The 27,234-nt window shown below is 38.5% G+C and overlaps 2 protein-coding genes across 19 annotated transcripts in view; one reads left to right on the forward strand and one right to left on the reverse strand.

Moving 5' to 3' along the window:
• The window catches only part of LOC100404354 (ceruloplasmin), a 65,172-nt gene that overhangs the window by 33,553 nt on the left and 4,385 nt on the right, over positions 1 to 27,234 (forward strand). For 2 of the 5 annotated variants that reach the window (XM_078354025.1, XM_078354024.1), the window contains 7 exons: positions 1,669 to 1,876; positions 3,191 to 3,330; positions 11,203 to 11,331; positions 13,949 to 14,055; positions 14,927 to 15,143; positions 15,575 to 15,714; positions 17,765 to 17,927. In XM_078354025.1, the coding sequence (XP_078210151.1) occupies positions 1,669 to 1,876; positions 3,191 to 3,330; positions 11,203 to 11,331; positions 13,949 to 14,055; positions 14,927 to 15,143; positions 15,575 to 15,714; positions 17,765 to 17,927 (1,104 nt within the window). Of the gene's footprint in view, positions 1 to 1,668; positions 1,877 to 3,190; positions 3,331 to 11,202; positions 11,332 to 13,948; positions 14,056 to 14,926; positions 15,144 to 15,574; positions 15,715 to 17,764; positions 17,928 to 20,470; positions 20,613 to 27,234 lie in introns of those variants that run through there. The other 3 variants (XR_614802.5, XM_008983683.5, XR_013528557.1) reach the window with 3 other exon arrangements.
• Positions 21,226 to 27,234, reverse strand: part of HPS3 (HPS3 biogenesis of lysosomal organelles complex 2 subunit 1) — a 41,347-nt gene continuing 35,338 nt past the window's right edge. For 4 of the 14 annotated variants that reach the window (XM_008983681.5, XM_002759505.7, XM_008983680.5 and 1 more), the window contains 3 exons: positions 26,674 to 26,880; positions 25,941 to 26,031; positions 21,226 to 22,095 (listed from right to left, as the gene is read on the reverse strand). In XM_008983681.5, the coding sequence (XP_008981929.1) occupies positions 21,968 to 22,095; positions 25,941 to 26,031; positions 26,674 to 26,880 (426 nt within the window). In that variant the 3' untranslated portion in view covers positions 21,226 to 21,967. Of the gene's footprint in view, positions 22,096 to 25,940; positions 26,036 to 26,673; positions 26,881 to 27,234 lie in introns of all 14 variants that reach the window. The other 10 variants (XR_013528554.1, XR_013528549.1, XR_013528548.1 and 7 more) reach the window with 5 other exon arrangements.

Genomic DNA, 27,234 nt, shown 5'->3' on the forward strand with positions numbered 1-27,234 from the left:
GTCATGCACCTATAGTCCCAGCTACCTATGAGGCTGAGGCAGGAGAATCATTTGAACCTGGGAAATTGAGGTTGCAGTGAGCTGAGATCATGCCATCACACTCCAGCCTGGGTAACAGAATGAGACAAAGAGAAAGAAAGAAAAAGAAAGAAAAAGAAAGAAAGAAAGAAAGAAAGAAAGAAAGAAAGAAAGAAAGAAAGAAAGAAAGAAGGAAGGAAGGAAGGAAGGAAGGAAGGAAGGAAGGAAGGAAGGAAGGAAGGAAGGAGAGAGAGAAAGAAGGAAAGAAAGAAAGAAAGGAAGGAAGAAAGAAGGGAAAGAAGGGAAAGAAAGAAAGAAAGAAAGAAAGAAAGAAAGAAAGAAAGAAAGAAAGAAAGAAAGAAAGAAAGAAAGAAAGAAAGAAAGAAAGAAAGAAAGAAAGAAAGATAGATCAAGTCTGGGCCGCTATCAGCTCAAGTGTGCACCAGATAGGTCTGTTTCCTAGTTAATGAGGAGAATGTGGAGTAAGAAAGTAACAAGCTGTGGTTTTCTCTGTTTCCACCCTCTTTTTTTTGAGACAGAGTCTTGCACTGTTGCCCAGGTTGTAATGCTGGGGTGTGATCTCAGCTCACTGCAATGTGGGCCTCCTGGGTTCAAGCAATTCTCCTGCCTCAGCCTCCCGAGTAGCTGGGACTACAGGCATGCATCGCCTTGCCCAGCTAAGTTTTTTGTATTTTTAGTAGTGACGGCGTTTCACCATATTGGCCTGAATGGTCTTGATCTCCTGACCTAGTGATCCTCCCACCTCAGCCTCCCAAAGTTCTGGGATTACAGGCATGAGCCATCGCACCTGGCTAAGATGATCCTTTTTTAAATTATGGTTCTTTTAAAGATAGCTGGAAAATCAGTCTAGAGGGGGAATGACTCCCTAAATATTCTGCACCTAAACTTTTTATCATGTCTCTGTAGCCTCGATGTAGTGTTGGCTTGTCGGTTGCAAGTGAATATTCTATTCTAGTATTGTAGCCATGCGAATTGAGAGACATCTACAGACCAAGCTCTAAATGAGTAAAACAAACTAAAACAGAAGAAAAAGAATTTTAATCAAAATGTGAAAATATGCTAACTTGTTCCAGGCTTTATTTGGTTTATTATAGGCCAGTGAAACTTAAGATCAATCCAGTGTCACTCTTTCCCTCCTTCAACAAATGTAAATATAACAATGAACAAGAGAGATAAGATGTCTCATGTGGCTGAAATTCTAATATAGGGAGACAAACAACAAGCAAGTATTTTAATACATATATGTCAAATGATTATAAGAACATAAAGAAAAATAAGGCAGGGGAATGAGATGGTGACGGAGAGGGGAAAGGGTCAAGATTCTCTCAGGAGGAGAGACCAGAATAAAATGAGGGCATGAACCATGAGGATATTTTGGGGAGAAGTGGTTCAGGCAGAGGAAACAGCAAGGGCGAAGGTCCTGAGGCAGGCACACACTTGACCTGTTCTAAGCAAAAGGCCTATGTGGATGGAGAAGGGTGAGCGGGAGGGGATGTAACCAGAGATGTGGAAAGGCTAGATTATCTAACTGCAGCCAGAATAAGGACTTCAGTATTAATTCTAAGGAAGGTGGGGAGCCCTATAGGGCACTAGCAAAGAAGTGACATGTTTTCTTATTTACCACTCCAGGGACTTTTAACGTTGAATGCCTTACAACTGATCACTACACAGGCGGCATGAAGCAAACATATACTGTGAAAAAATGCAGACAGCAGTCTGAGGATTCTACCTTCTACCTGGGAGAGAAGACATACTATATTGCAGCAGTGGAGGTGGAATGGGATTATTCCCCACAAAGGAAGTGGGAAAAGGAGCTGCATCATTTACAAGAGCAAAAGTAATTCTCCAGACTCTGATTCCCAATTTCTGTTGTAATTTTAAGTTTCCTTTTCAGAGAAGTAAGAATTACACCAAATTTTCTAAAAAAGAAAAAAAAAACAGTTGCATTAAACAATAACAACCAAAATAACAACAAAACACTTCCTAGGAACTTGTCCTCATTCATTTCTGCTTCTCTCCATTTCCTCAAGGGAAAATGTCCATGTACTCCTTTGATCCTTTGGAGTCTTGCTTTCTTTTCTATTGGAGTGTCTTCTCACACTCATGTGCCCTCTTGTTGCCATTTATTTTCAGACTTAACAAAAATTAATGCCCAAATTTAGAGATGAAATATTATTCCCCTTACCGTTTGTTATTTTTTCTTCAAAGATTTCATTGTTAGTCTAACAGTCAGTCATTTCACATTCTTAAAACTGTTATGTGTGGAATATTTTAAATGCTTGAAGGTGATGTAGCAGATATGGTTCTCTACCCTCTAAGAACGTACAGGAAAAAATGGCACAAAATTACCAGTAACGTGCATTATGAAAAAGTACAAAATAAATTCTGTATGAATAGATGTAAGTAACTATTAGAGCTTCAGAAATATTAACTTAGAACAGCATCACTCATTACTTCTAGTTAGTCCTTTTTTCATACTTTTCCAAGCACTTTCCTCTTCATCATCTCACTTACATCGTGCACTGACCACATGGAGATGATCTGAGGGATTGGGATGGACAGGTGTTCAGATCCAGGTGTGCAGCACAACTCGTGACCTGTGGCTAGAAAGTGGCTACCTGGTTAGTTTTACAGCAGTACTGAGTATGGTTTGCAGTGTGAAGAAGTAAAAGTTAATTTTGTAATTGGGGTAAAATGGTTAAAAGACTCCAGGTGCCATTAGAAGTAAGTGAAAACTTCAGGAAAAGGGAATGCCTCAGAAAAGATGTCCATTTCAGTTCCTATAAATCAGAAATATTGGACTCATCAAATTTTAGAGCTATAAAGAAATCTTAGAGATTATCTGTTCAAATATCTCATTTTAAGTATGAAAAAACTTAAGGTGCCAACAGGCAGTGACTAGCTGGAGGAAATTTTCTCTAGTGGCAGGGTAGAGGCCAGGCTCAGATGGCTACACTCCAATGGCTAGGTGTGCTTTCTCCCACACATACTTCTAAGTCTTATTATTCTTCCTTACTTGGATAGGAGAGTGATGATTAAAAACTACCATATTTACTCTAATAAAAACTATATTTTTATTTGAAATTTAAAGTTTAAAACTTTAATTCCATTTTAATTAAGATAAATACTAACCTTAGTTTTCCTTTTTAAGTGTTTCAAATGCATTTTTAGATAAGGAAGAGTTTTACATAGGCTCAAAGTACAAGAAAGTTGTGTATCGACAGTATACTGATGGGACATTCAGTGTTCCAGTGGAGAGAAAAGCAGAAGAAGAACATCTGGGAATTCTAGGTATGTTACTAGCTCCAGTTTGTCGTGTGTGGTAGAAATCCATAGTCAATTCATGTCTACAGGTTTTATTTTCTTGGTTCATATATCAAAGTTATTCAAATAAAAATTTAAAAATTAGTTATCTAATAAAATAAGACCTATGTTTACTAAATAATATGGCATAGTAAAATATTACTTCTCTTGGAAACAATGTATTATCCCATATACTGATGTATGTATATTTGGCTTTTATCAAATCGATGCTTGTAATTTTAGTGAAGTTCCCAGAAACTATTTTCTAATGACACTGTGTCTTTTGAGACAAAGTCTCGCTCTGTCACCCAGGTTGGAGTACAGTTGCGCAGTCTCGGCTCACTTCAACCATCCCCGTCGCCTGGGCCCAACTGAGTCTCACATTTCAGCCTCCCGAGTAGCTGGAACTACAACATGAGCCACCATATCCAGCTAATTTTTGCATTTTTAGTAGAGACGAGCTTTTGCCATGTTGGCCAGGCTGTTCTCAAACTCCTGGCCTCAAGTGATCTGCCCATTCAGCCTCCCAAACTGCTGGGATTACAGGTGTGAGGTACCACATCTGGTCCTAATGAAATTCTTAACCAAATTCTCCCCATTATCCTACCCATTCCCACCAAATTATAGATATTTACTTTTAAAATTAAAATACAAATGATTAATAACAAGAAATATAGCAAAAGAAATTAATTACAACAGGTAATAAAGAAAAGAAAAAAATTGTGCCGTGCACAAAGCAGGGGAAAAGTTGCCTTCAATCTTTTAGGACTCACTTTAAGACAGAATGTCTAAAACTTGAGCAACACTGGTATTGAGACATTTCTTTAAAACTCTCACGTGCAGAGACCCCCACTCCCATCCCAACCCCACTATATTTCCATACTGTCAGAGTTCCCCTGAGGCTTGGTTATGCTCAACTCCTAGACAAAGACACCAAGGCAAAATGACATTGTTGCTGGAGCACAAAAATCTTACAAGAGTCAAGCTAAGATTGTATAAAGGGTATAAATGGGAGGGGTATCCTTACAGCAAGGGCTGCAAAGTGACTCCTGGCTGGACATTCAACCCACCATAATTAGACCAGTACTCTGCAAAAGACGTTCTTCTTTTTTTTTACTTCATTTTAGGTTTTGGGGTACATGTGCAGAACATGCAAGATAGTTGCATAGGTACACACATGGCAGTGTGATTTGCTGTCTTCCTCCCCTTCACCCACATCTGGCATTTCTCCCCGTGCTATCCCTCCCCAGCTCCCGGCCACACTGTCCCTCCCCTATTCCCCCCAATAGACCCCAGTGTGTAGTGCTCCCCTCCCTGTGTCCATGTGTTCTCATTGTTCATCACGCACCTATGAGTGAGAATATGAGGTATTTTATTTTCTGTTCTTGCGTCTGTTTGCTGAGAATGATGTTCTCCAGATTCATCCATGTCCCTACAAAGGACAAGAACTCATTGTTTTTGATTGCTGCATAATATTCCATGGTGTATATGTGCCACATTTTCCCAGTCCAGTCTATAATCGATGGGCATTTGGGTTGGTTCCAGGTCTTTGCTATTGTAAACAGTGCTGCAATGAACGTTCGTGTGCATGTGTCCTTATAGTAGAACGATTTATAATCCTTTGGATATATACCCAGTAATGGGATTGCTGGGTCAAATGGAATTTTTATTTCTAGGTCTTTGAGAAATCGCCACACTGTCTTCCACAATGGTTGAACTAATTTACACTCCCACCAGCAGTGTAAAAATGTTCCTATTTCTCCACATCCTCTCCAGCATCTGTTGTCTCCAGATTTTTTAATGATCGCCATTCTAACTGGCGTCAGATGGTATCTCAATGTAGTTTTGATTTGCATTTCTCTGATGACCAGTGATGATGAGCATTTTTTCATATGTTTGTTGGCCTCATGTATGTCTTCTTTTGTAAAGTGTCTGTTCATATCCTTTGCCCACTTATGTACGGACTTGTTTGTTTTTTTCTTGTAAATCTGTTTGAGTTCTTTGTAAATTCTGGATATCAGCCCTTTGTCAGATGGGTAAACTGCAAAAATGTTTTCCCATTCTGTTGGTTGCCAATTCACTCTAATGACTGTTTCTTTTGCTGTGCAGAAGCTGTGGAGTTTGATTAGGTCCCATTTGTCTATTTTGGCTTTTGTTGCCAATGCTTTTGGTGTTTTGTTCATGAAGTCCTTGCCTACTCCTATGTCCTGAATGGTTTTGCCTAGATTTTCTTCTAGGGTTTTTATGGTGCCAGGTATTATGTTTAAGTCTTTAATCCATCTGGAGTTAATTTTAGTGTAAGGTGTCAGGAAGGGGTCCAGTTTCTGCTTTCTGCACATGGCTAGCCAGTTTTCCCAACACCATTTATTTCCTTTCCCCATTGCTTGTTTTTGTCAGGTTTATCAAAGATTGGATGGTTGTAGATATGTTGTGTTGCCTCCAATGTCTCTGTTCTGTTCCATTGGTCTATATCTCTGTTTTGGTACCAGTACCATGCTGTTTTGATTACTGTAGCCTTGTAGTATAGTTTGAAGTCTGGTAGTGTGATGCCTCCTGCTGTGTTCTTTTTGCTTAGAGTTGACTTGGCTATGCAGGCTCTCTTTTGGTTCCATATGAAGTTCAAGGTGGTTTTTTCCAGTTCTGTGAAGAAAGTCAATGGTAGCTTGATGGGGATAGTGTTGAGTCTATAAATTACTTTGAGCAGTATGGCCATTTTCACAATATTGGTTCTTCCTAACCATGAACATGGAATGTTTCTCCATCTGTTTGTGTCCTCTCTTATTTCATTGAGAAGTGGTTTGCAGTTCTCCTTGAAGAGGTCCCTTATGTTCCTTGTTAGTTGTATTCCTAGGTATTTTATTCTTTTTGTTGCAATTGTGAATGGCAGTTCATTCTTGATTTGGCTCTCTTTTAGTCTGTTATTGGTGTATAAGAATGCTTGTGATTTTTGCACATTGATTTTATATCCTGAGACTTTGCTGAAGCTGCTTATCAGCTTGAGGAGTTTCTGGGCTGAGACGATGGGGTCTTCTAGATATACTATCATGTTGTCTGCAAATAGAGACAATTTGGCTTCCTCCTTTCCTATTTGTATACTCTTTATTTCTTTTTCTTGCCTGATTGCTCTGGCTAGAACTTCCAGTACTATATTGAATAGGAGTGGTGAGAGAGGGCCACTTGTCTAGTGCCAGATTTCAAAGGGAATGCTTCCAGTTTTTGCCCGTTCAGTATGATATTGGCTGTTGGTTTGTCATAAATACCTTTTATTATTTTAAGATATGTTCCATCAATACCTCGTTTATTGAGGGTTTTTAGCATAAAGGGCTGTTGAATTTTGTCAAATGCCTTCTCTGCATCAATTGAGAGAATCATGTGGTTTTTGTTTTTCGTTCTGTTTATGTTGTGAGTTACATTTATAGACTTGTGTATGTTGAACCAGCCTTGCATCCCCGGGATGAATCCTACTTGATCATGGTGGATAAGCTTTTTGATGTGCTGTTGCAATCGGCTTGCCAGTATTTTATTGAAGATTTTTGCGTCTATGTTCATCATGGATATTGGCCTGAAGTTTTCTTTTCTTGTTGAGTCTCTGCCAGGTTTTGGTATCAGGATGATGTTGGTATCAGGATGATGTTGGTCTCATAAAATGATTTGGGAAGGATTCCCTCTTTTTGGATTATTTGGAATAGTTTCAGAAGGAATGGTAACAGTTCCTCTTTGTGTGTCTGGTAGAATTCGGCTGTGAACTCATCTGGACCTGGACTTTTTTTGTGTGTAGGCTCTTAATTGCTGCCTCAACTTCAGATCTTGTTATTGGTCTATTCATAGTTTCGGCTTCCTCCTGGTTTAGGCTTGGGAGAACACAAGTGTCCAGGAATTTATCCAGTTCTTCCAGGTTTACTAGTTTATGTGCATAGAGTTGTTTGTAATATTCTCTGATGATGGTTTGAATTTCTGTGGAACCTGTGGTGATTTCCCCTTTATCGTTTTTTATTTCATCTATTTGGTTATTCTCTCTTTTATTTTTTATCAATCTGGCTAGTGGTCTATTTTGTTGATCTTTTAAAAAAACCAGCTCTTGGATTTATTAATTTTTTGAAGGGTTTTTCATGTCTCTATCTCCTTCCGTTCTGCTCTGATCTTTATTATTTCTTGTCTTCTGCTAGGTTATGAGTTTTTTTGATCTTGCTCCTCCAGCTCTTTCAATTTTGATGTTAGGGTGTCAATTTTGGATCTCTCCACTCTTCTCACGTGGGCACTTATTGCTATATATTTTCCTCTAAAGACTGCTTTAAATGTGTCCCAGAGATTCTGGTATGTTGTGTCTTCATTCTTGTTGGTTTCGAAGAACTTCTTTATTTCTGCCTTCATTTCAGTTGTTCAGTTTCCATGAAGCTGTGCGGTTCTGAGTTAGTTTCTGAATTCTGAGTTCTAACTTGATTGCACTGTGGTCAGAGAGACTGTTTGTTATAATTTTCATTCTTTTGCATTTGCTGAGGAGTGATTTACTTCCAATTATGTTGTCAATTTTAGAGTAGGTGTGATGTGGTGCTGAGAAGAATGTATATTCTGTGGATTTGGGGTGGAGAGTTCTGTAAATGTCTATCAGGTTTGCTTGTTCCAGGTCTGAGTTCAAGTCCTGGATATCCTTGTTAATTTTCTGTCTGGTTGATCTGTCTAATTTTGACAGTGGAGTGTTAAAGTCTCCCACTATTATTGTGTGGGAGTCTAAGTCTCTTGGTAAGTCATTAAGAACTTGCCTTATATATCTGGGTGCCCCTGTATTGGGTCCATATATATTTAGGATCATTAGCTCTTCTTGTTGTATCGATCCTTTTACCATTATGTAATGTCCTTCTTTGTCTCTTTTGATCTTTGTTGCTTTAAAGTCTATTTTATCAGAGATGAGAATTGCAACTCCTGCTTTTTTTTGCTCTCCATTTGCTTGGTAAATTTTCCTCCATTCCTTTATTTTGAGTCTTTGTGTATCCTTGCATGTGAGATGGGTTTCCTGGATACAGCACACTGATGGGTTTTGGCTTTTTATCCAATTTGCCAGTCTGTGTCTTTTGATTGGTGCATTTAGCCCATTTACATTTAGGGTTAATATTGTTATGTATAAATTTGATACTGCCATTTTGATGCTAGCTGACTGTTTTGCCCATTAGTTGATGCAGATTCTTCATTTTATTGATGCTTTTTAGCATTTGGTATGTTTTTGGAATGGCTGGTACTGGTTATTCCTTTCTATGTGTAGTGCCTCTTTCAGGAGCTCTTGTAAAGCAGGCCTGGTGGTGACAAAATCTCTGAGTACTTGCTTGTTTGCAAAGGATTTTATTTTTCCTTCACTTATGAAGCTCAGTTTGGCTGGATATGAAATTCTGGGTTGAAAGTTCTTTTCTTTAAGGATGTTGAATATTGGTCCCCACTCTCTTCTGGCTTGTAGGGTTTCTGCCGAGAGATCTTCTGTGAGTCTGATGGGCTTCCCTTTGTGGGTGACCCGACCTTTCTCTCTGGCTGCCCTTAGCATTTTCTTCTTCATTTCAACCCTGGGATATCTGACAATTATGTGCCTTGGGGTTGCTCTTCTTGTGGAATATCTTTGTGGTGTTCTCTGTATTTCCTGGACTTGAATATTGGCCTGCCTTGCTAGGTTGGGGAAATTTTCCTGGATAATATCCTGAAGAGTATTTTCCAGCTTGGATTCATTCTCTTCGTCACATTCAGGTACACCTATCAAACATAGATTAGGTCTCTTCACATAGTCCCACATTTCTTGGAGACTTTGTTCATTCCTTTTTGCGCTTTTTTCTCTAATCTTGGTTTCTCATTTTATTTCATTGAGTTGATCTTTGACTTCTGATATCCTTTCTTCTGATTGGTCAATTTGGCTGTTGAAACTTGTGCATGCTTCACGAAGTTCTCGTGTTGTGTTTCTCAGCTCCTTCAGTTCACTCATATTCCTCTCTAAGTTGTCCATTCTTGTTATCATTTCCTCAAATCTTTTTTCAAGGTTCTTAGTTTCTTTGCATTGAGTTAGAATATGTTCTTTTAGCTCATGGAAGTTTCTCATTACCCACCTTCTGAAGTCTGATTCTGTCATTTCATCATACTTATTCTCCATCCAGCTTTGTTCCCTTGCTGGTGAGGAGCTGTGTTCCCTTGTAGGAGGCGAGGTGTTCTGGTTTCGGGTGTTTTCCTCCTTTTTGTGCTGGTTTCTTCCCATCTTTGTGGATTTATCCACCTGTCATCTGAGTAGTTGCTGATTTTCTGATTGTATCTCTGAGTGGACGTCCAGATTGTTGATGATGAAGTATTTCTTTTTCTTAGTTTTCCTTCTAAAAGTCTGGCCCCTCTGCTGTAGGACTACTGAGGTCCACTCCAGGCCCTGCTTGCCTGGGGTACACCTTTAGCAGCTGTGGAACCGTGAGGGATGCTACCAGTTTCTTCTTCTGCTATCTTTGTCCCTGAATGATGCCCGCCAAATGTCAGTCTGATCAGTCCTTTTTGAGGTGACTCTTTGGATATACGGGGGTCAGGGAGCTGCTTGAGGAGACTGTCTGTACTTTATACTTGAGGAGACAGTCTGTACTTTATAGGAGCTCTAGTGCTGAGCTGTGAGTTCTGTTGTTCATTCAGGGCTGCTCGGCAGGTACTTTTAAGTCTGCTGCAGCAGAACTCATAAAGTACCTTTTTTTTCCTCAGGTGCTCTGTCCCGGAGAATTAGGGCTTTATTTCTGAGTATCCATTGCACTGTCCTGCCCAGCAAGGAGGCAGTCTAATCACTGCTTGCCTATAGTGGCTATGCTGAGCTGCCGTGGGCTCCGCCCTGTTGCCATGGGCTCTGCCCTGCTGCCCTGTGTAATTCCCTGTAGTTCTGTTTATATGGGTGTGGTTAGAGCTGCTGTGGTGAAGATGGCCCACCTTTGTAGTGGGGGACACTCTCTGTTATGGCGGGTTGCCTCAGCAACGGCAGGCTGCGTCAGTCAGCAATGGTAGTGTACCTCCATAGGGGTCAAGTGCCTCGGTAATGGCAGATGCTCCTCCCCCTCCAAGCTGCACCATCCTGGGTTCAGCTGTGCTTGCCATGAAACTCTCAACCCCGAGCATTTCCAATTGCTGTTTTGTTTGTTTTTGTGGGAGTGGGACCCGCCAAGCTTGATCACCTGGCTCCCTGCCTCAGAGCCCTTTTTTTTTTTTTAAGTTGAGCAGTTGACTCTCTCCCAGGTGTTCCAGTTGCCTGTTGAAAGGGCACCGGGATCTGTGTGATTTCCCGTGCAGCGACCGACTGCACCGGCTGGAACCACGTTGCTGCCCAGGAATCTCCTGGCCTGGCTTTCTGTTTCAGTCCCGTTTAATCAGATGAATGTGCTAATCTGCCTTCGGAAATCTCCAATTGCTGGTTTAACAGGGCAACCAAACCAGTGTATTTTGTATGGAGTGCTGCTGCGCTGCAGCCCCAGCCCAAACAGCCATGCTGGCGGCCCGTGGGGCTCCTACACCTGGGAATCTCCTGGTCTGTGGGCAATAAAGATCTGTCTGGAAATGCGGCGTCCACTCACCATCTGTGGTTTCACTGGGAGCTGCAATCCTGAGTTGGTCCTACAGTGCCATCTTCTCTCGTGTTCTGCAAAAGACTTTCAAGCCAAACCACCCCTAGAACTCTTAAGAGATAAACAAATGGTCTCCATCTTTATTTCCAGCATCTTTGTCCCAAATTCCCTGGGACCCAGTATAAATTCAAGAGTATTACAGCACAAACCCATGAGGAGATAAACAAGTTATCTTTGCTTTTATTACTAAGTTAGACCTTCCAATTGGACAGGTATACAAGTCACTCTTTCTTTTCACTTTTGCCAGGTCCACAACTTCATGCAGATGTTAGAGACAAAGTCAACATTATCTTTAAAAACATGGCCACGAGACCCTACTCAATACATGCCCATGGGGTACAAACGGAGAGTTCTACAGTTATTCCAACATTACCAGGTACTCATGGTGGGGGGAAGCATTTTAACAGGGTGCACAGCCTTTCCACAGATTGCTCTCATCAGAGAGTCTGGACCGAGAAAGTGAAAAGGGAGGTAGTTGTGGCCGGGCATGGTGGCTCACGCCTGTAATTCCAGCACTTTGGGAGGCCAAGGCGGGTGGATTGGAGATCAAGAGATCAAGACCATCCTGGCCAACATGGTGAAACCCTGTCTCTACTAAAAATACAAAAATTAGCTGGGCATGGTGGCGTGAGCCTATAGTCCCAGCTACTCCGGAGGCTGAGGCAGGAGATTTGCTTGAACCCAGGAAGAGGCTGCAGTGAGCTGAGATCGCACCCCTGCACTCCAGCCTGGTAACAGAGTGAGACTCCATCTCAAAAAAAAAAAAAGAAAGAAAGAAAGAAAAGGGAGGTAGTTGTGAAGCCAGGATGCAAGGAGGTGTACACACATGCTCATACAAAAAAAAGTCCACAGGAGAACTTAAGAGAAAAACCTGAAGGTAGCGGACATTTATGAATACTCAAGGGTGACTCAGAGAGATGCTGTCTCCTCGCTCAGCTAGAACACAGCTCAGATGACATCTACCACACCGCATGTGGCTGATGTTCCCACGTCTGTCTCCAGCACATGCTGTTCTAAGGGCCAGAGGCCGCCACATGGAACTCTAAATTCCCCCTATCTAGTCCAGTATCTGGCATGTATTAGGAGGTCATCAAATGTTCCTTTAATAAACACAGTAAAATTTTACACAGATTATATACACAGGTGAACATTTTCTTATATAAGAACCATATTTTTCTTCTATTAGTTGTAAAAATGGCTTCCAGGAAAAGACTATTTCTCAATAACCTAGCAGGGAGTAGCAAGGGTGCTATTTTAGGCAGAGTGGTCAGGAGGGCTTCCTTGAGGAGGTGGCATTGTTGAAAACACCTAAAGGTTGAGAAGTAGTGAAATTCGGGTAATTGTGCAGGAAGAGATTCTGGGCCCCGAAGACAGGAGTATGCCTGGTGTGTTTGAGCACTACCAAGGCAGCCGGAGGCTAGATTAAGAGCACAGAAAGCTAGAGGTGAGATCCAGGGAGAACAGGGACCAGATGGAGTAGGGAGGACTTCAGACTCGAGATTTAAGACTGATGTTCTGATGGATACTTTTTAAGGGGCTGTTCTGGCTGATGTGTGGTTAAGTGACCATACAGAGGCAAGGACAGAATCTGGGGTCAATTAAGGACCATTGCAATAATCTGGGTAAAAAAATAATAATCATCAAGATTTGGAACATGGGGGAAGCAGCTGAAGTGGTGAGATGTTATCATATTCTTGTTCTATTTTGAAGGTGATGCCTAAAGGGCCTACTGGCAAATGGGCACTAGGGAGTGTTAGGGAAGAGAGGGGTCAAGCGTGACCCCAAAGTTTTGGGCACTGACCGCTGGTGAAAGGGCAGGTTGTAAAGGGGTGTGGAAAAGAGAAGGAAATGTTATTTTGCAGCTTATGAGAATAAGTAAAAGCAGTGATGGCAAGACAGTAATCTGTGCAGATGGTGAATCCATATTTTATATTCTGGTGAAATTTTCTGCTTAGAAAAAGGGCGAGGACATGGAATAGCTCAGCTTGAGGCTTGAAGAAAAAGTAAGATATCTACATCACTTGGGACCATCTCTCTTGTCTTGCTTAATTCCCTAGTGAATGTCTGTCAGACTCTGGCAGATTAGTATGACAGCATGCATATGTAATGGTGTGGTCTAAATAAATGGGATGGACAGTGAGTGTGGTTGGGATTGGTGAGTGGGCATGGTCAAAAGTTGAGGTCTGGTGAGCAGTTGCACAGGAAGTCCTGAGGTGACTGGAAATGCAGATCAGACTGGAGAAAAGCCCAGAGCACATAGGAAGAGGGTAAGAGCATTGGCAAAGTAGGAGGGTGAAGCAACTGGTTGTCTTCAAAGTGCCAAGGCCTAGGGTGTGGTTATGTCCTGTACGTGGGAGTAGTGACAGAATAGCACATGGTGTGATAGAATGAGATGGACCAAAGGGGAGGTAAACAGAACTGCGGCAAGTCAGTGACTCATGAGATCATGAGGTCTGATGGCTCCTCGCCAGGAATCATGAGCTCACTAAGGATGATCATGAGAGAGGACGAGGAAAGGAAGGCCATGCTGAAGCTGAGGGAATTGCACAAAACAGTCCAGATACACACTGAGATGATTACGGGAAAGGTGCCAGCAACTGGGAAAAAAATCGCTTGATATCTGAAGAGAACAAAATATATTAGGAGAACATACTTCAAGCTAAGAAAAGATTGGTTGCAAAGTTTCTTCAAATTTTAATACTGGAAGTGCACCTCCTAAAGCTTTGTGGTATGGTAAGTGGGTTAAAGTTAATTTATAATTAACCTAAAAAATGACAAAATTTTGTCTTAGCATTTGTCTAAAAACTCTATTCTTGAAAACTTGTCAGTACCACAATTTTTTAAAACTAAAAAACTAATTACACTGACATTTCCAGTTCCTGGGTTCTAGTTATCAAGGGTGTGTGTGTGTGTGTGTGTGTGTGTGTGTGTGTGTGTATAATATAAACCAAATATAACCAGATCTGTTATCCATTAACATCTGATTAATTTAGGTGAAACTCGAACTTACGTATGGAAAATCCCAGAAAGATCTGGAGCTGGAGAAGAGGATTCTGCTTGTATTCCGTGGGCTTACTATTCAACTGTGGATCAAGTTAAGGTAAAATGTAAATCCTTTATGTTTTGTGACACTTCCCAAAATAGACACACAATTGAAGGAAGATGAGGTTAGCATTTTCCTGTGGTCCAATTCTATGTTAAAATCCTAGGAAAATAAGCTGCTGTGTAATCCACTTCATCAAATACACTGCTGAAATTTCCTAAGATACAGCTCAAAGGTCTTTCAAGATCATATTCAGGAAGTTTAGATTTTGTCTTGTGGGTCATAGGAAGCCACTGAAAAATTGACAAAGAAAGGAAGTATAATTTGCATTTCAGATCATTCATTCTGGTGGAATGATGAAAGGCTGGAGGCTGAAGGGCTGTTGTAATATGTGTCAAGGACCTCTACTGTGTGGAGGGAGAAAAGAAATGGAATGAGTTATAGATAGGTAGATGAACTGCCTGAGTGAGCCAGGGGGAAGTAGCTCCTTGATAATTCAGAGTTCTGTCTCAAACAAATGAGTAAATCTGCTATTTGTGGTGCTATTATTATATATTTCAGTCATCTATGGATGCTTTAGGGACTGCCACAGTGTTTGGCTCACATTCAAGAGTTCATGAGTTTACGGAACAAACCAACACTGTTCATCTGGGATTCTTTTAAAATCACTGTTCATTAGCTGAGTTAAATTTTGCCTCTGCAGACATTTGTTATGTCAGCATCACCCACATGACCTACCTACTAGTTAACGTTGTTCCAATTTAACTACTTCAAGTGAAAAGTTACTAAATTGGCACTACCACACTGGGCAAAGTCTACTGCTTCAATCGGTCGCTCCAGAATTCCTGAGGCCATGGGTGTAAAGTCTCAGTTCTCTGAAATCTTGACCTACACCACAAGGGTTACTAAAGATTTTCCTTGTTTCTAGGATCTCTACAGTGGATTAATTGGCCCACTGATTGTTTGTCGAACACATTACTTGAAAGTGTTCAATCCCAGGAAGAAACTGGAATTTGTCCTTCTGTTTCTAGTTTTTGATGAGAATGAATCTTGGTACTTAGATGACAACATCAATACATACTCTGATCACCCTGAGAAAGTAAACAAAGACGATGAGGAATTCATAGAAAGCAACAAAATGCATGGTATGTTACATGATTCTAAAACCATTTTTCTACTTTTTTATCCTTTTCTCTTTCAAATAAAATTATATTGGATACTACTCATTTGTTTTGTCTTAAAGCACTTCTGCCTCACTTTGTATGTGAGGTAGAATTCTGTTCAAAACAAAAAGGGGACTATGTTCGAAATCATTTGCTAATTTATTTTCCAATTCCAAAATCTCATTTCCTTTTAAATAATCCATGATTAAGATTAAGGCTTGTGGTGCAAAGTGCTAGCAAAGCAGTGTGTGATATTATTGACTTTAAAGTATCCATTTTCCTCATTTGTAGTAAAATAAATTTTATTACATCAAAAAGATTCTTTACATTAACTTAGAAATCATATTTTCTTTGAAAGAGCTATTGGTTTAAAATATCCTGAAAACTAATATAAAACCATATGCTTTCCCTAGCTATTAATGGAAGAATGTTTGGAAACCTACAAGGCCTCACAATGCATGTGGGAGATGAGGTCAACTGGTATCTTATGGGAATGGGCAATGAAATAGACTTACACACTGTACATTTTCATGGCCATAGCTTCCAATACAAGGTAAGAGCCATCCATGGCAATTACTCTTGCTCTATTTGAAAATGTTTTAATACAAGTGAAGGAAATATTTCCTCAGAGAGACTGATGAAAAATTGAAAGCTGCAAAGACTACAACTGCCCCTTCCTATCTATGGATTCCCCATCCAGGATTCAATCATGGATTGAAAATACAGAGGAAGGTCAAGCGTGGTGGGTCACGCCTGTAATCCCAGCACTCTGGGAGGCCGAGGCAGGTGGATCACCTGAGGTCAAGAGTTCGAGACCAGCCTGGCCAACATGGTGAAACCCTGTTTCTACTAAAAATACAAAAATTAGCCAGGTGTGGTGGTGGGCATGTGTAATCCCAGCTATTCAGGAGGTTGAGGCAGGAGAATTGCTTGAACCCAGGAGAAGGAGGTTGCAGTGAGGCAAGATCGTACCCTTGCACTCTAGCCTGGGTGACGAGCAAAACTCCGTCTAAAAAAAGAAATAAATAAATAAATGAAAAAATTTATATACAGGAAACAAATTTCCACAAAGTTCCAAAAAGAAAAATGTGGATTTGCAGCACTACTACGTTAAATCCATGCAAATGAAGAGATATGTAGGCATTGTATTAGGTATTATAAGAATCTAGATATGATTTAAAGTATATGGAAGGATATGTGTAAGTTATATGGAAATATGCCATTTTACTTAAGGGACTTTTGCATCCATGGATTTCGGTATGGGGGCATTCCTGAAACCAATCCCCCATAGATACTGAGAGATGACTAAAATAGGGCACAACAGTTACAACTGACACACCAGCCTTTGTTACACCTTGAGCTCTTCCTGGGATTTGCATTTTTAACTGAATTTTCATGGAGTTCTGCTCACACATTCCTGAGTAAGGAAACTAACTGAATGGAATTGCTAACAAAGAGGGTAGGAGTGTTCACATAATGATGGATGAGAGTAGAGACTGCAAGACTTTATCATAACCTTTGCCCTGTGTGTTCTAAGTTCTGTATCTCAAATGGCCCAAGATGAGCAAGATCAGTTAGGTGACAAGCAATTGGTCCATACATCTCAATCCTACTTCTATTCTTTCTCAGTGCTGATTTCAGCAGAAGCCAACGGCCCTCCTGGAAATCCGTTTTCCTTATGCTTTGGGCTAATTTAGAAAATGCAGAGGTTATCAAAAAGCATACTGCAGAAAGCCTGTTTTGTTATCTCCATCTTGTTTTACACAGATATATTGTATTCTTAGAGGACTTTTAATTCTATCCTTGTAGAAATAGACTGCTGTCACCTACTTCAGGCACTGCCTGAAGTGCCTCTGGTTTTTGTCTTTTTCATCAGCCTCCTTTTCTGCTTCCTTCATTTATTTATTTATTTATTTGAGACGGAGTCTCACTCTGTCACCCAGGATGGAGTGCAGTGGCGTGATCTTGCCTCACTGCAACCTCCGTCTCCTAGGTTCAGGTAATTCTCCTGCCTCAGCCTCCCAAGTAGCTGGGACTACAGGCATACGCCACCATGCCCGGCTAATTTTTTTATTTTTAGTGGAGATGGGATTTCACCATATTGGCCAGGCTGGTCTCAAACTCCTGACCTTGTGATCCGCCCACCTCGGCCTCCCGAAGTGGTGGGATTACAGGCGTGAGCCACTGCGCCTGGCTACTTCCTTTATTTTTTACCTTGACTTAAAGCTTCGAGGAAAAGCTAGGATAGATTCAGGCAAAAGAGAGGCTAGGGCTGAAACAGGGCTAGGGCTGAGTTCCTTTTGTGTAGCTTAAGTGCTACAACAAACAGGCAAACCAGAGTTGAGGTACAGGAGGTGTGTGGGTAGTCCTGATTGATGAATTCATTCTCTTCATCTTTCTTTCACACCCACTTGATGTGGATACCAAGGACTTACTAGGAATACAAAAACCACATTTTACCGTTTGTATTAAACACAGAAACAAGCTCAATTATTTTAAACAGATTTATCCATCCTTTCAATATGCCTGAGCTGACCAATACCAAATGATGAGTGATCTCTCATATATAATATTATACATTATTTGTCATTTTTCTAATTAAGCACAGGGGCATTTATAGTTCTGATGTCTTTGACATTTTCCCTGGAACATACCAAACCCTAGAAATGTTTCCAAGAACACCTGGAATCTGGTTACTCCACTGCCATGTGACCGACCACATTCACGCTGGAATGGAAACAACTTACACCGTTCTACAAAGTAAAGGTGAATATCCAGGTGGCAATTCTAGAAGCCATATATAACAAATATAATCAAAGGAACTACTTTGCCTAAATACTTCCCCCAACATGAAGCATCAATATGAAGCATCTGTGAATCTGCTGCCCTGATTTCTCCTCTACCTCAAAAAAGGATTTTTTTTTTTTTACTGCTAAATGGTGAGGGATACTGCTAATTTCCTGATAGCCAGTACTTTTAACAGCACCTGTCATTTCTAAGCTAATACAAATTGACACCCATTTGATGCAGAGTAATTATACCTAAAGCTGATATGAGGAGTCATGTTAGTTATTTACCAAGAAACAAACCATTATTTACATAAGACACATTTAGGATCTAATTTCTTTCTTAACAAAAAGAATTTTTTTTCTAAGTGGCGTCTCTGTGTAAGAGAAGCCCAAGACAACCCCAAATAATATAGTTTCAAATAGGCAGTGTCTTTCTGTGCATCCAAGAAGAAGGAGAGACCTTATTGATTATTGTTTGTGAAAGATCCAGGGAAGAAACAAAATTTAAATGTACTGCTCCCCAACCCCTGCAATAACCTACCCCATATGTAGATACACACACATACACTTGAAGAAAAATAAACAGTTTATTATTATTATTCTAAGATTCCTGCACTGTGGCTGCAGGCTTTGGTCTTTCCTGGGTCTTTTGAGTTGAGAATTGTTGTAATTGGAAATGGCAAACCCAACAGGAGGAAATTATGTGAAGAAAACCAATATATGTCTTTCCTCTCTAAAATGGGGGGAAAAGGGAACATACAAATGAACAAAATATATATGTAAATATATTTCAAAATTAAGAAGCCCTGAAAGGTTAACCTTTAGTGCAAATGAAAAGTTTTAATTTCTGCTCCTGGGTCTTACACAAACAACTTATATCATGGAAAACTATTTCCATTAATGCCCTTTTTATTAGAGCAGTCACTGATAACACGAGAATATCAAAGGCTCACAGACAAGCCCCTAAATTTAATGCCAATAACTTTAACAAGGTGAAAAAAGCCAAATATGATGAGAAAGAAAACTTTAACACTAGTAAACCATGTGGTTACATGTAGTTGCATGAAACCACACAAAAGGATGGTCCTGCTAGAAAAATAATGGCGAGTAAGGGAACGTGGAGGTATTTGGGGAATGCATGTGTGCAAATGCCTGGCATGTGCAGTATGACACTACAGAGCAACCGTACACACACAGCCAGCCACAGATGAGATTCCTCCTGTGTAACAACCATGAAAGAAGAGGGAGATTACTGCTTGGTTAAGAAAGGTGAGACAGTTTTTAAAGCTATAGGAAAAATACAGAACAAACAGCAAATATGAAGGGAAAATCGACACTGGACAAAAAAATTAAAGAGAAACCTAACTTTTGTAAAGAGAAAAGGTATTGCATGAGACTGTAAGAAGCAGTAAGGAATTAAAAAAAGATAAGTTTGAACTCTCTTTGGCCCATAAAATCAGTAGCCATGTTTCTCAGTCTGAATTATCTTTACATAAGTCCAATAAAGCTTTGAGCAAGTTTACATTAATTAGGAGTCTTAGAAAAGCCTGCTTAGCTTTAAATTTCTTACAGGCAGGGACTACATATTCTGTATTCTGTATTTCCAGCTAAGTACCCAAATCCAATACAATAGTTTGCTTACTGAATATATAACAATGTATTAATTCAATGAAGAGAAACTTTTGTAACTATTTTTTGACATGATTTCAGATTCCCATATACCTTTCACCCAGATTTCCCAAATGTTAATGATTTGTGTAGCCACACTGGCTTTCTCATTCTTTTTCCTCTCTCCCTCTCATGTTCACCCTCCATAAGTACACACGCAGACATGTATAGATACATACAACTATCTTTCCTAAAAACAAGAATATTCTTGTACATGACAATACAATGATCAAAATCAGAACATTAACAATGATTTAAAAAACAATAGATCTTTTTCAAATTTCACTAATAAACCTAATCATGTTCTTTATAGAAAAAGAAAATCCCAGATCACATGCTGCATTGTTGTCATGTCTTTTAAGTCTCCCTTACTCTGAATAGGTCCTTAATACAGGGCAGTCACTTTGTAGAATGTCCTTCCATTTGAGTTTGTCTAATGTTTCCTCATGATTAGATTTAGGTTCTGTACTTTTGAAGACTATCATGGCATGATGTTGTGTTTTTCTTAGTACACGATGTCAGGAGGCACAAGATAGTGATTGGTTCCATTACTGGTTATGTTAACTTCAGGCTTTGGTTAAGGTGGTGTCTACCAAGTTTCTCCACTGTAAATTTATTCGTGTTTTCTTTACAATTAATAAAGATCTTGTAGGAAGGAAAGTAATCTTTCTTTAAATAAAGCAGTAATAGAATGAGAAATTTTCAAACATATAAAAAGTAGAAAAATAAAAATGAATCAGGAATAAAGTAACAGTAAAAAAGTAGAATACATTTAAAGAACCATCTACTAATTTTTAAACCATATAATATATATTATTTTTCATAACGGTCTTAAAATTTCTTTTTCTATAGAGACCAGTATGGCTGGATGAAATAAACTGGTGATAAGTGGAAAAAAGAGAAAAACCAATGATTCATAACAATGTATATGAAAGTATAAAAAAAGAATGTTACTTCGGAATGACTATAAACATTAAAAAAAAGACTGAAAACATACAACTTTGTGCATTTGTGGGGGAATACTCTTAACTTTTTGCAAATGGAAAGATCAACAAACTATATAATGATACATGACTGACACCTGTATACTAGGTAATAAAACTGATTCAGACAGTCTCTCATATCACCACTATTAGGGTTTTATAAAACTGCATTTTTAAAAAGATCTATGACCAGATATTCTCCTGGGTGGTCCTCAAAGGAGCACTATTAAGGTTCAGTGAAATGCTTTCAATCATTGCCTTCCCATCGATCCTTCTAACATGCTGTTGACATCACACCTAATCAGAGGGAATGGGAATGCAAGGTACGAGAGAAGGAAATAAAAATAAAACAGGATGATGCAAATCAGTTTTGTGAACCCTTGAAGAGATGGTCTAAAGGATGGTATCTGGAACTGGAGAAATGCAGAGATGAAAGAGAATTCTACAGCTTAAATCCTGTTAAGGATAAACATCACCATTAGAAGAAAAGCTTCAAAATACACCTGTGGCAGACGTCACAGGAGTAGAATTTCTGCCCAGCCTTAAGTGCATTCCAAGGATAACATCAATGAACTGAACTTGAACTAAAAAATTTTTAAACAAGTTAAAAAAGAAGACACATGGTTGTGAATACAGTGATATATTTCTTTATTTTCACATACACTGTAGCTAACAAGGGAAGAGTACACATCAACAAAAAATGGAAACAAAGCTTTGGCTAAAAAAGCATGCATTCGACAAATCATGTTAATAGCTAGACAAGAAGAAAGTCAGCTTTGTAAACATTCACTTCATTTGATTCAAAGAGAAACAGAGCATGAGTTTTCTTAAGGTAACAAGAAAAGTAACAAAAAAATGAGGTTTGAAATTTTTTACCATGGCAAAACATTAACATCTTTCTCAAAAGCATAGAGAAAATTGGAAAAATCAAGAAGATAAAATTCTGGACCAGTTAGTGACATTCTTTCAAGCATACTTGCAAAATGTTTCCTTAAAGTGTTCTTGGGACGAAAAAGATTGTCGTGTCTCCAATAACAGTGAACTGATGTTGTTCCTTGGAATAAAAGTCAATTTCTACCTTAAAAAAATATATGGTTTCTCCGAGAAATTCTTATGTCTTGAAGACTTTTTACATTCTAGACAATTAAACTGATTGAGGTCATAAATTAAGAAATGAATAGTTACCACTATATGGTAAGGTAAGCAGCCTGAAAGCATCTGCATCATACATGTGTGATATATATATTATATATATATGATTACATATACATATGTGTGTAATCAAAATGCCTCTACTTGTACTTTGGCCTTCAATTTTTGGAAATTCAGTCTCAAATGCCATTATGGTGTTTTTCAAATGAAACCTTTAAGTCAATGATTTCTTTCGACTGCAATAGAGAAGGTATGGCAAGAAAAATGCTGCAGTACCATCTTCTGGGAGAACATTCATGAAATCCTTCAGTTCTAGTTCCACAGCAACAATTGACAATGTTTCTGTTTGTAGAAAAAAGTATCTGAGTTAGAACTGAAAGTCAGTCTTACGTTCAATCTCTTTTTTCTTAACCAAACAATTAGAAGCCAGTTCAGGTAACAAAATGTTATAACTACAAAGAAAAAAGTCAATCTCTTAAATCCATAGGCTTCTTTATGGTTTTAACTTATTTTTCCTTACTAGAATCCTTTGAAGTTTATTTTATATCAGCCACATGAAATTTGGATTTATTATTTCATTACTCAATGACTGTATTATTTTGCAATCAACTTCTACTATCCTCTAAAGAAAAGTTCAATCATTTGCATACTTTTTTTTTTAACTCTAAGACTATAGTAACACTAAATTACAAAGATTGTTTGATAGGATAAGTAACACCAATGTTTTCCCAAATTAGTTCCTTTTTATAATATTTCATGTTGTTAATAAGCACAAATCTGTTTTCATGACCATTTACTTCTTTTTACCCTAAAGTCTGAAGGTGTTCTAATGAACATTTTTAATGTTAAGGAATTTAACATACATTTAAAAAACAATAACCATGCAATTTTATGATTCTAGTGCTTCTTAACAGATACATTCTGCCCTCTCCTGGGATAGAAGAGTGACAGCTATGAACAGTGTCCCAATAAACATCCACTTGGTCTTACACCTCTATCCACATGTCAGTGCCATTCCCTGTGTGATATTTGCGCCCATCACTTACTCTATTTGCCGAGTAAGTGAAATGTAAGATCCACTCAAAGTCATCTGTCCAATATGCAGCAATCGAAATCTGTCTTTACACAAAAAGAATGACTGGCCTTTGTTGCTAAAGAGTTAATGAATGGAGCAGCAACGGCTCATAGAAAATATTCCTAGTTCTGGAATCCAGACACACTTGGGAAGAGACCCAGACTTTTCCACCTACTCAGTGACTTTAAGAGAGTCACCTTGCTGGGTGTGGTGGCTCATGTCTGTAATCCCAGCACTTTGGGAGGCTGAGGCGGGCAGATCACGAGGTCAAGAGATAGAGACAATCCTGGCCAATATGGTGAAACCCCGTCTCTACTAAAAATACAATAATTAGCTGGATGTGGTGGTGTGCGCCTGTAATCCCAGCTACTCAGGAGGCTGAGGAAGGAGAATGGCTTGAACCCAGGAGGCAGAAGTTGCAGTATGCCGAGATTGCACCACTGTACTCCAGCCTGGAGACAGCGAGATTCTGCCTCAAAGGAAAAAAAAAAAAAAGCAAGTCACCTAATCTCTGAAGTCCTAGGTTCCTCATTTATAATGTAGTGGTACTGTCTGCTAGCTTCCACAGTTCCTTTTAGTTCCAGCTAGTTTAATTTAGCTTCCTTTTAGTTCAAAAGCTAAAATATAATAGTGCACAACTGACATAAAATCAGACCTTAATAAAAAATAACTACTAACTAGTTTGCAAAATCTATGTGAAAAATATGTATTATTGATGTTTTCCTATCAAACCAGTGTACTTACCTAAATGTGGAGACTTTAAGTAGTATCTTAAAAACAAAAAAATTATTGGAGAGCTACTGTAGAGTTGTTATAGAGTTAACAAAATCTCACCACTTCCCAATTCTTCTCTTCTCCCAAATAAGGAGGGGCTAATACAGGTTATCACTCCAAGAACAAGGTCAATATCCTAAATTCATAGAGTACTTTAAAAATTAATATAGTGCTTTCATATATAACTTCTCTTTAATTCCTTCTAGAATCCTTTGAGGTTTTTATTTATTCAATTCAAGACACATCCCAAACAGAGTAAACTAATGGGTATTACACCTGATTTAGAGTTGGAAAAATTGAGGCTAAGAGAAGGTTAAAATTACTTGCTTTACTCCACTCGCCAGCAACCCAAGTCTACAAGTAACGTATAAACAATCTATCTAAATGTAAATCTGTACAATAAAATCCTCCAGCATGTCTAAAAAATATTTGTCAAAGGTTGAAAATAGTTATTTCTGGATGGTGGGATTTTAAATGATTTTTAAACTTTATTTTTATAATTTACTACAGTACTAGAATTTTCAAAAATAAGCATGGTGAATATTTCCTTAAACAAACAACCCATCCACTCACCCCTGTTTTAATGGTTCTGCATTAGTGTGGCAGTTGTCAACCAGGACAATTTTGTCCCAAAGTAGACATCTGGCAAAATCTGGAGACAATTTTGTTTGTTATAACTGGGGTAGTATTATTGGCATCTAATGAGTAGAGGCCAGGGATACTGTTTAATACCCTAAAATGCATAGGGGAAACTCCCATGCACACGAATAATTATCTGGTCCAAAATGTCAACAGTGCCAAGGTTGAGAAACGCTGCATTAGAAATAAGAAATCCAAGCTCCTAAACATATAAGCCCTTGAACTCCATCTCCAACCTTATCTTCTTGTAATTTTGCCTAACATTTAACTTTTAATTTAGTCCTGAACTTCTCATTAGTCTCACGACATTAGAAAACTGGCTTGCTCTAGGTCACTTAGTAGGTAGCAGACCTGGAACTCAGTTCCAATTCTCCAGATCCCAATCCAGGGCTCTTCTCAGTGTACAACTATCAAGAAAAAGCCCTCCTGTGAAACGAACCTAAAGTTCTTTAGCCGTCTTCCTTTCTAATCAATGAACAGTTACAGAATGCTTCCTATAGGAGAGATATTGCTGGTGAGGAAAGTGTAACGTGAAAAATGAATAAAACACTATGCCAGCTCTTGAGGTATTATAGTCTAATAAAGGTAAATCACACATGGCACTTAGTCCCATTAGTCACACACACACACACACACATGTATGCACACAAATACATTTCGAAGATAGAGAAAAATGCAATATTTGGAGGAATGATTATGGGTGAGTTGGGGTGTGTGTGGATGTGGATCAGAAAAAGAGGAAGAAAGTCTTCTGATTAAAATAATGATGATGCTGAGGTGTAAAGACGTGGGATGTCTGCACTAGAAAGTGCTCCACCAACACAAACAGTCAATGATAAATTATGCAAAGTGTATATAAGTGTGGCAAAGCAATCAGACACCTGACACTTCCATCTTCTGAATACCAGAAGCAATCAGGAAGATGGGGAGGACAAAGAATAAAGTCATCCCTTTCCCTTCCCAATCGCAAGCATATAGCTTTAATTAAAGGGGGACCTTCAGAATAATAATCTCCAATGGCCACTGGTTATGCCTTACATTTTAAAAATCAACTGTCTTGGCTGGAAAGCACAATTTCAACACTGTCAATTTCTAATATTTTATGTGCTCTGCAATCGATATGCCCATACCCTTTGTCATCAGGACAACAATTAACTAATTATATTAACACATAGCAGTGTAGAAATGGATTACATATCTATCAAGATTTATGATTATGAAAATTCAAATAACTACTATGCTGTAAAATATTGTGCAATTTAGATACTCAACTTTTAAATCCTTAAGGTTGTTATTCGTCAATACTTGCTTATAATTATGTTTAATAGTAATGATCTTAACTTCCTACATGAAGTAAATTAAGTACTCTGATCATTAATAAAAGATGTAATTGCCTTAATGATTACTCACATTTTTAAAACATTGATGCTGTCATTTTCTATGATTGTGATAATTTGTTAAGTGTTTGAAAGGATTAAGTTAAAAGAACATCAGTTCTGTGACTAGGAGATAAATGATTATCAATCAAATGTCAAGGGGAGGGTATGTGAATACTGAAAATAAGCTCCTGAGATGGTTCTGAAAGGCCCTCTGTCTCACTTGAGAATCACATGAAAATACTAGAGAAAGAAAGCTTCACCAAATTTAAAACTGAGACTCTTAAGTTTATAATCAAGCAAAAAAAAAAAAATCATTTTACCTTTTAATGATGACAAATAGAGTTGATACTTCTCTCCACCACGTTTTATTCTCTGACAAAGTTCAGGCAGCAGTTTTTTCCACCACAGAGTCTATCTTAGAAAAAAGAGAATAAATTTTATTTTGATGTATTTTATTCTCAGATTTCAAATGAGAATAAGAAGATTGTGCAGGAAAGCACAGAGCAAAAATATACCATTTTGGTTAAGGCAACTAATTTTGTTATGACACAAGTTATATCAGCAGCCAGTCTTCTGCCTTAACTATAACATAAAAATCAGGTTTGTAACTTGAAAACATATATTGTACATATGTACCTGGCTATTTTCAAGAAGCAACAGACATATGCCATTACCATCTCTTATGTGGCAAGAGGGAAGGAATGAAGAAAAAAAAGAACTAAGGTCCAAAATTCTTCTAATTTCTAAACTAAAAACCAAATGGCAGAGAAAATATTTTCCCATCATACACTGTTTCCCAAATCTTCAGGTAATTAACTACTTCATCTCCAAACAAGAGATCTTTAATGATGGTAATATGCCATCTCCATATATTTTAACAGCATTTAATAGTACTCAGAACACACAACATAGGAAATATATATGCTCACTGGACCCACACTTCCCTATGAAGTTGGACTAGCATAAATTATAACCATTTTGCAGGAAAGGAAATGAGGTTATCAAATCTGATTATTACTGATCAAGCCTAAAAACATAATCTGAAAAGCATACCCGATTCTCTTCTTTCAGTTCATGGTTAGCATATGGAATAACTGCCTCTGGGCATCTCTCTAACAGTATGTCTATGCACTGTTCATACTCTTTCAAGCGTGTACGACACAGAACATGGACACTGAGGCCAGCAATACTGTCTTCTGAAAGCGGCTCCAAGAATGGAATAATGGAAGCTATGTCAAATGAAGGACCACATATAAGAGACTATGAACAGAAAAGTGAAATGTTATGAAATGAGGCACTCCAAAAACTAAAACACAACATACAGAATTCAATTTCTTAAGAAAGACTAAACTTCACTTCCCAAAAATAAAATAGAAAGATGCAATATCAGAGCACATGCATGTGCTTCTTATTTAATAAATCTAAGTAGAATAAAGTATAATATCATCTTGAAACTACCTCTATTTTGAAGATCTATTTAATAGAAAGCAAACATTTTTAAATAACATGATATTATTTGCTTTGTGTGGACTGCAAATTAAAACTAATGGGAATTCTTTAGGACTCTATCCTAAGGAAATAAACAACATTGTGGTGAAAGATTCACGTTCAATG

The sequence above is a fragment of the Callithrix jacchus genome, chromosome 17 (genome assembly GCF_049354715.1).
Source record: "Callithrix jacchus isolate 240 chromosome 17, calJac240_pri, whole genome shotgun sequence".
Lineage (NCBI taxonomy): Eukaryota > Metazoa > Chordata > Mammalia > Primates > Cebidae > Callithrix > Callithrix jacchus.